General features: G+C 46.6%; 1 protein-coding gene across 1 annotated transcript in view; it reads right to left on the reverse strand.

Annotated features, from left to right (window-relative positions):
- The window catches only part of LOC144326329 (uncharacterized), a 105,240-nt gene extending 97,296 nt beyond the window's left edge, over positions 1-7,944 (reverse strand). Inside the window, exons 1-2 of the mRNA XM_077922869.1 lie at positions 7,828-7,944; positions 4,749-4,779 (exon numbers count right to left, since the gene is read on the reverse strand). Coding sequence (XP_077778995.1) covers positions 4,749-4,779; positions 7,828-7,944 — 148 coding nt within the window. The remainder of the gene's footprint in view (positions 1-4,748; positions 4,780-7,827) is intronic.
- Between the last annotated feature and the right edge of the window lie 328 nt (positions 7,945-8,272).

The raw sequence follows: 8,272 nt of genomic DNA on the forward strand, positions 1-8,272 counted from the left end.
TGAACCTAGGAAACGCTTGCGATTTCTGCTCGAGCATAAACACATGAATGTACCTGGAAAAAGAATCAATTAGAACCATGAAGTACCTTGCTCCACCCAAAGAGGGCGTAAGTGGACCAACCAGGTCTGCGTGCACTAGCTGGTAGGGTTTGGAAGCCTGCCTGCTAGATAGACTCCTTGCCTTTTGGAGCAACCTTCACCTTGTTCTCTGCACAAGATACACATTTCATGTGAAACTTACAGGGTTTGATGTTCAAACCCTCAACCATCTCTGGCATCTTGGCCAGTGCCTTCCAAGAGAGGTGACAAAATCTCCTGTGTGCATCGTGAATGCATCCTGCATGAAGAACTTTGTTAGTTTGTGCAACACAACAAGAATCAACATTAGACATAGCAACACCTTTGTCATCATAAGTTATACAGAACAAACCATCTATAAACTTTGCATGCAAAATGTCCTCTTTGCCTTTTCTGATGACACAGGCGCTCCTCTTGAAGGAAATCTCAAAGCCACGCCCAGTCAGCTGTGGGACACTGAGCAAATTGTCTGCAGCACCTGGAACATAAAGTACATCTTTGATGGTAGTGTGCAGACTTGCCAGTTTCACAGTCCCTTCTCCTGCAATTTGCAATGTCTTTCCGTCAGCCAGGTGGATCTCTCCATCTTGAGGCTTGAAGGAGATAAAAAGATGCTTATCTTTTGCGAGATGGCGGGTGCACCCTGAACCCACAATAAATCTGGCCTTGGCTTTTGGAGCAGCATTTTCAGCAAGCAAAACCTTGTTTTCCACCGGCGTGGGCTTTTTCTGCTTGCCCCCCTGCTCCTGGCCATCAGACTTGCCTTTAGCCTTTGGTGAAGCTGTGCCAGAAAACAGAGCCTTGTTTTCCACTGGCGTGGGCTCTTCACCCTCCCTCTGCTTCGGGCCATCTGCAGGCATCTGTCTCTGTTTACTTCTGGCCTTCCGGTATCTGTGAGGATGACCTTGGCTCCCATGAGAAACAGAGCTCTCAGCTGCCGACTCCTTGGCTCCCCCTGGAGGCTGGAATGCTGCCTGGGATGACATCACAGTCAGCTCCCCCTGCAGCTTACAACCGGTGCCCTCGGCACCCCTGCATTCACTCGCATTCTGGGAAACAGCCAGGACCTCCGATGCAGTCAAACTCTGGGCTGGGATGACTGGCAGATGGGCTACTTTCAAAGCATTCCACATCTGACGTGCTGTAGTATTGCCAGCCAGCGTTTTAATTTCCTCCAGAGAGACGGATAAGACTATTACGTCTATCGCCCTTAAATTTTGGGTCTTCCATCTATCTGTCAGAGGAACTAGAGGGGCCTCACACACAGTATGCCACACTCCAAACTGTCGCAGTAAACTTTCACACCACACAGCCCAGGTCGCATAATTGTGGCCATTTAGCTTTGGGCACTCAGCAGCCTCAGAAGCTTGGAAAAACTCCATTTCAGCTTTTTACTTGAGCCGTGAGCCCTTTATGCCTTCAAAGACTTCTTATCTCGGCAGCTCATTAATCACGAATTCTCTGGCTCAGCTCCCAGACCCATTAGTCTGCCGGAGATCAAAGTCTCTTGCCATGGCAAACAGAAAAGCCTCACTTTCGCTTTTCCTGCACATACCTCTCAGCAGTCTGTTGCAGTCTTACTCTCCTGTAAGTGCCGTGAATCTGGGCCCGAAACCTGTTGTTGGGATACTGCCAGGGAGACAAAGTCCATCATGGCCCCACGCCGTCGCCTCCGGACGTCCATCGATCTCCCGTAGACACGCAGTATCAGCAATTAGCGACACGAGCTCCAGAAATAGCTTGCCACATTCTAGGGCTGGTGCACGCTCTTATCAGCAGATAATGCACAGCAGAAGATGCACGCAGGAGAGCATTATTTAAGAGAGTTTATTCTGCGTTAGTCAGAACAGAGAAAAACATGACCACCTGCTTCAGCGTTCAGGCAGCGAGGAGAAAAAAACGAAAGCAATAGAAAACATAAACATCCTGTGAACAGGAAATGCGCAGACTCTGTGACTCACAAAGCCTGCTCCCTTTTAAGGTGGAACAGAAATATCCCAACAGTTGACACTATAAGCCGTCCGCTTTGCACAATCTCTGCAAAGCTGTCTATGCAAATTCCACAACTCAAAGTGCCTGAGGATCTTGCAAATTCCCTCCTTCCCACTTCTCTGGGGAGCTTTCTAGTGGCAAGAGCACCACTCTGTGTGTGTCTGCTATCACCACCACCACCACCACCACCACTAAATATGAGGCTGTCAGACAATGGTTGAGGTCTGAACTCTCTATCGGGCTGCTGCCCACTCTCTCCAACAAGCACAAGAGAAGCGTCTTGCGTAAGATCAACAACTAGAGGTTCTGAAGTTTCACAAGTGAGGTCAACTACTTCCACATCCATACTTCTATCATTAAGGCTGTGTGGCAGGGAGGCGGAGGCGGAGGAGGAGGGGATACAGGGTTCAGAAGCAGTTCCCACCATCATCTTGTCCAGAGTATGAGGAGGTCTTGCGGAGGTGTTGCGACTGCCCCTCTTGCTGTTGCTGTGCTGGGTTGCATTACATTCTGTACTTGTTGAACTCATGATGCACAGGGATGGGAGAGGCACAGGCTGCAGAGTACTTGCTTCCCCCCTTATCTCCGTGTGCTGCTCCCTGCTTAGTCGCCAAGCAATTCTGTAATGTGATAATGATGATCATGAATGCTCTCTCTAAAGCAACTTGATGCAACTGGTGACGCTTTGGAGCACCGTAACTTTCTTAGAGTTGTCTCTTTTATAGCAGGTACTCCGAAGCTGGAGCAAGTTCAACATCTTGAGGAGTTAGGGCAGGCTTCCTCAACCTCGGCCCTCCAGATGTTTTTGGCCTACAACTCCCATGATCCCTAGCCAGCAGGACCAGTGGTCAGGGGGGATGGGAATTGTAGTCTCAAAACATCGGAAGGGCCGAGGTTGAGGAAGCCTGAGTTAGGGTGTCTTTCATGTTACTCTATAGAACTGCATTCACGTGGGAAGAAACAGGATTAGGCTAAGAAGCAGGCACACAACTATTAGTTTTCTGTCTTTCAGCCAAGAGATTAGCTAAAACAATTAGGATTATTACGAGGTGGAGCATCTTTCCCTACCTTGACAGTCCTCTTTATACAAGAGTCTGATAAGGAGAAGGGAAGAACTCATGATGAATGTCTCTTCTTCAAGAAGAACCAGGGCACATAGCCAAGCTGAGGACGATGGGAAATCTTAAATGAAATTCATTGGAGTTGCCTCTACTAGAGTGCACCTCCTATGGCTGCTCTTGCAAGAGGTATTTTCCAGGTATGACACATTCAATGTGTACACCCAACAGGGTGGATAAAAATCAATGATTTAAAAAAGAACAATTAAAAAATCTGTTTTTTATTTAAATTGGATTTTTAAAATAAAATGCTTTTGGAGGAAAGATCTTTCCAAAGATAGTTTTCTATTTAAGTTACATTGTAGTCCAAAGGCTATTCATCAGGAAAGAAGTATTTGTTTTAAGTCTTTCATGTGTGCTAAAACTCAGTCTAAGTTTTTTGGGGGGGGGGTTAACAAAAAAAAACCCCACGTTTAACCACATCAGTTAACAAACATGGATACATATGCTATAATTTTATTGTTTTAGTTAAATACGCTATTTAAATTGTTATTAAGGAAATGATTATTTTTCTCCTTCAGCTGTCCACGGAGGCGCAGGTCAATTCTGTGTCCAGGGCAGCTGTTTACCAGCTCCATCTGGTACGCAGGATGAGACCCTCCCTGCCTGCAGACTCTCTCGCCAGAGTGGTGCATGCTCTAGTTATCTCCCGCTTGGACTACTGCCATGTGCTCTACATGGGGCTACCTTTGAAGGTGACTCGGAAACTGCAATTAATCCAGAATGCGGCAGCTAGACTGGTGACTGGGAGCGGCTGCCGAGACCACATAAAGACCTACATTGGCTCCCAGTACGTTTCTGAGCACAATTCAAAGTGTTGATGTTGACCTTTAAAGCCCTAAATGGTCTCGGTCCAGTATACCTGAAGGAGCGTCTCCACCCCCATTGTTCTGCCCAGACACCTGGGTCCATCTCCAAGGGCCTTCTGGAGGTTCCCTCGCTGCGAGAAGCCAAGTTACAGGGAACCAGGCAGAGGGCCTTCTCGGTGGTGGCACCTGCCCTGTGGAACACCCTCCCACCAGATGTCCAAGAGAACAACAACTACCAGACTTTTAGAAGACATCTGAAGGCAGCCCTGTTTAGGGAAGCTTTTAATATTTGATGGATTACTGTATTTTCATATTTTGTTGGAAGCCGCCCAGAGTGGCTGGGGTAGCCCAGCCAGATGGGCGGGGTATAAATAATAAATTGTTGTTGTTGTTGTTATCAGGGAGAGCATTGGTGCCAAAATGAGTTTGGCAAATAATGGATTTTTAAGGGAGTCTTTCTAGTGAGCACAGTGCACTGGTGAGGCTGCACAGAAGCAGCGTCAAATGCTGAGGCACAACATGGGGAAACTTCTCGAATTTGCAAAGGGGATTTTTTAAAAAAATAAAAGTCTTGAAGTGCAAACTTTGAAAAGAACAAAAAGTTGCATGATCCCTCCATAGCTTCTCGTTTGCCCAAGGCGGCAGTGCACTGTTGTGCATCTCGATCGGGCTCACAGTCAAAGCGACTGCACAGAAGCAGCGTCAATATTGTCCACCTCTTTTCCAAAGACTTTAAGTAAAACAAACTTACCCAGTAGCTTCTTTGGAAGCCGCCCTCGGACCTACAGCAGGAGGAGAGACACAAAAAGGAGTTAGATCTCCAGTATGGCCCATGCTCAAACATCCAAGGAAGCATCCTGGCTCTTTTACTGCAGCTGCATAAGCATTGCTGGGGTCTAGCATGGGCAAAAGTGCACAGATTGAGAGACTGTTGTATCCTTGCAAAATCTTTTCCTGTGGCTTTTTGCCAGTTCCTCAGACAGGTAGTGGCAAGAGTGTTGAAGACCAGGGTCCAAATCCACACTAGGCGTGAAGCTCACTGAATGCCCAGTCCCTGCCTCTCAGCGTGGCTGTGGGACTAAGTGGGAGGGAGGAGAACTCTGTACCGCCCCTTGAGGACTTGGCAGAGCAATGGTTCCACAGTAGCTTCACTTCTCTCGATCACCTCAAAGTCGATGCATCGCCACAAACTGGCCAAAGACCTGCCTGACTCTGAACTGGTGAGGAGCAGCAAGGATGGGACACTTTAGCTGCATGCTCCTGTCCCAAGAACCCAGAAGATGGCTAAGCGCTTAAGGACAGGCCTGAGGTTTTGTCAGGAGACAAAGGTTCTTGAGAGCAGAAGCAGGCCAGGCCTAGGCAGCGCGGCCTACGAGGGCTACACAAATCTGTCAAGCCTAAGTGTTAGCAGTCAAATGCTGGGTCACTGTGACTCGGGACTCATCTTGGGTTCCCTATAAATGTAACCAGCCATCTCTGTGGGCCTCAGTCTGTGTGTAGAGTGTGTGTGTCTCAACCAGTATGTTGTGTTGTTGCAGACGGAGCGGCTCCAGGACTCCAGTTAATCAGTAACTAAGAGCTGTGCCTCTGGGAAGATGAAGAAGGCTGCTAGGAGCACTCAGTGTATGCTCTTTGACTATGCTGTTTCTGAACAAGTTTATTTTCATCAGTAAAAGGTAGTGCTAAGAGGGTTGAACTAAGACTGGGCAGACCAGGGTCCAAATCCACAGCAGGCCATGAAGCTCACTGAGTGACCATGGGCCAGGCACTACCTCTCAGGGTCATAAGCATTTTATCAAGTCAATATTGCGAGGAACAACTGCATAGCTGAATTGAAAACCCCTAGACCAATTAAGGGATCAATATTAAGACCACAACGTATCACTTATAGATCAAGCAAACCTGTGGCTGATTAATTTATTCATTTTGAAGTGTTCTACTCTCCTTTCCGGTTGAGAGAGTAGCTCTGTGTATGTTACAACAGACTACCATAAGCGAACAAGCGGCACACAGACAATCCAGCACTCTTTGGGCTGGTGGACAGCGTGCTAACCACTTGGGTTAAAGCGGTTATTCTTTTAGGTTAAAGAATATGTAAGTGATTGGCTGCACTATTGCCAAGTCAATGAAATGTTTAAACAGGATTTGAGGGGGAAAGGATTTGATGATAACAAATCAAAATTTGAAATTGATGTATTGAATAATAAATTTAAAAAATTGTCTAAAATATATAAATTGCTGCTTGAATGGCATTTGAAAGATGAAGAGGTAAAGTCAGTTATGATACACTGGGCCAAAGATTTTGGGTATACTATACAGTTAAAAGATTGGGGGAAACTGTGGAAGGAAGGATTAAAATTTACTGCATGCAATGCTTTGAAAGAAAATGTGATGAAAATGATGTATAGGTGTTATATCACCCCAGTAAAATTAGCTAAAATGTATAAAATAAGTAATAAATGTTGGAAATGTAAAGAAAAGGAAGGACCTTTTTATCACATGTGGTGGGAATGTAAAAAAGTGAAAAGCTTCCAGGAAATGATATATAATGAGATGAAAAAGATGTTGAAATATACATTGATTAAGAAACCAGAAGCATTTTTACTTGGCATTGTAGGAGATGATATTAATAGACAGGATTGTAAGTTGTTTTTATGTGCAATGACTGCAGCAAGAATATTATTGGCACAAAAATGGAAGCAAAAAGAACTACCAATGAAAGAAGAATGGAGGGTGAAGTTGATGGACTATGCAGAATTAGATAAATTAACAGGAAGGATTCGAAACCTGCGGGATCAGAGATTCATAGAAGACTGGAGTAAATATATGAACTATTTGAAAAGTAATTGTGATGAACAGATTACGCTAGTAGGACTGCAAGAAGTTTGGTCAGGTGGATAGTTTGAAATACTGCAAGAAAGACTATGAAAAGCATTATTAGTTAAGGATAATTAAATGTAATCTAGAAATTAAGAAATGCAGAATAAGTGATAAAGAATGGGAAATCATCAGAGGTGTTGACGGAAGTCTAAAATATTGTATAAGATGAGAAGATCTGTTGTATGACTGTTGGAACTGATATGTTTTTATAGATATAAGATTATTATTTTTAAAATGATGGATGGCATTGAGAAAGCGGGTAGGGAAAAGTCCTTCTCCTGCTCTCAAAGAATCATAGAACTGCAGGCTCTCACCAAACTCTCTCTGTGTCCCGTAATGTCCGCGGCTCTGCTCTGAGTAAGATCAGGTCGGCCCCCACGTTCAGCTCTCTAACCGCCACACCACACTGCCTTCCCTTTGCACGCTCGGGAGCTGTCTTTGGCTCCTTGCTGCCTATACCCTCAGAAGACGAATCCCCGCCCCTCGCTTTCGGAGGGAGCCGCTGCTGCCATCTGTGCCTGGCGTGCACACGCCTCTTGCGCGCTCGCTCTTGTATCATGTCCTGCTGCAGCCTCGGAGGGCAAGCGCCTCTTCCCTGCCTTGCCCGCTTCCCATGAGAAAGCCTGTGGGAACCACACTTTCTCCCTGGCTGCAGGGCTCGTCTCTCGCCCACTGCACGCAACTTCACATTCACACACGCGCAGCCATACACGGGTCTGCCGCCCTTTGGGCGCGCACCTTGCCTCCTTGCCGTGCTGGCAGTTCTCTCAAGCAACAGGTGTAATAAGAACAACACTTTCCTGGCGCTTTTCCTGCAAGAAAGCTCCCTCTCCTTGTTGGCGCAACAGGCAGGCGCAACATTTCACCCCCTCCCCTAAATGTCTACTCAGAAGTAAGTGCATTGAGTCAGATCGGGCCAACTAGTCCCAGGTAGGTGCGTACACACTTACTTTGGAGTAAGCGACAGCAGGCGCTGCAGCCTCTGTGCCCTTCTCGGGAGTCCGCCGTGAGCCCCACGGCGGGAAGCTCTGCTGCTCACGACGAGGCCAGGTCCCTGCCAGGCGCATGCGCGAGCGACCAGCTCCTGCTCTCCCATCTGTGCAATAGTTTCAAGGAGTTTCCCCAAAGAAATCTGGAAGCAGATTTTATTCCCATCCTTGGGAATCATTTGTGTGCCATATCTTTTTCAGGGGTTCCATTGATAACCTACACGAAGCAATAGAGAGTATAATTGAGAATCTAATCCTCCCCCCCCCTCTCTATCCATTGCAATTTTCAAATTTGGTTCAGGGCGACTGTTTTTCTCACCCTCTCCAGTTGCACATCCAGACTCAGGCATGCTCATGGGTGAGCTGTGTGATAAGCCGGTGGAGACAGGGTTTTCATGTATGGGGG

Source organism: Podarcis muralis, chromosome W (assembly GCF_964188315.1).
Source record: "Podarcis muralis chromosome W, rPodMur119.hap1.1, whole genome shotgun sequence".
In the NCBI taxonomy this organism is placed as follows: Eukaryota; Metazoa; Chordata; class Lepidosauria; order Squamata; family Lacertidae; genus Podarcis; species Podarcis muralis.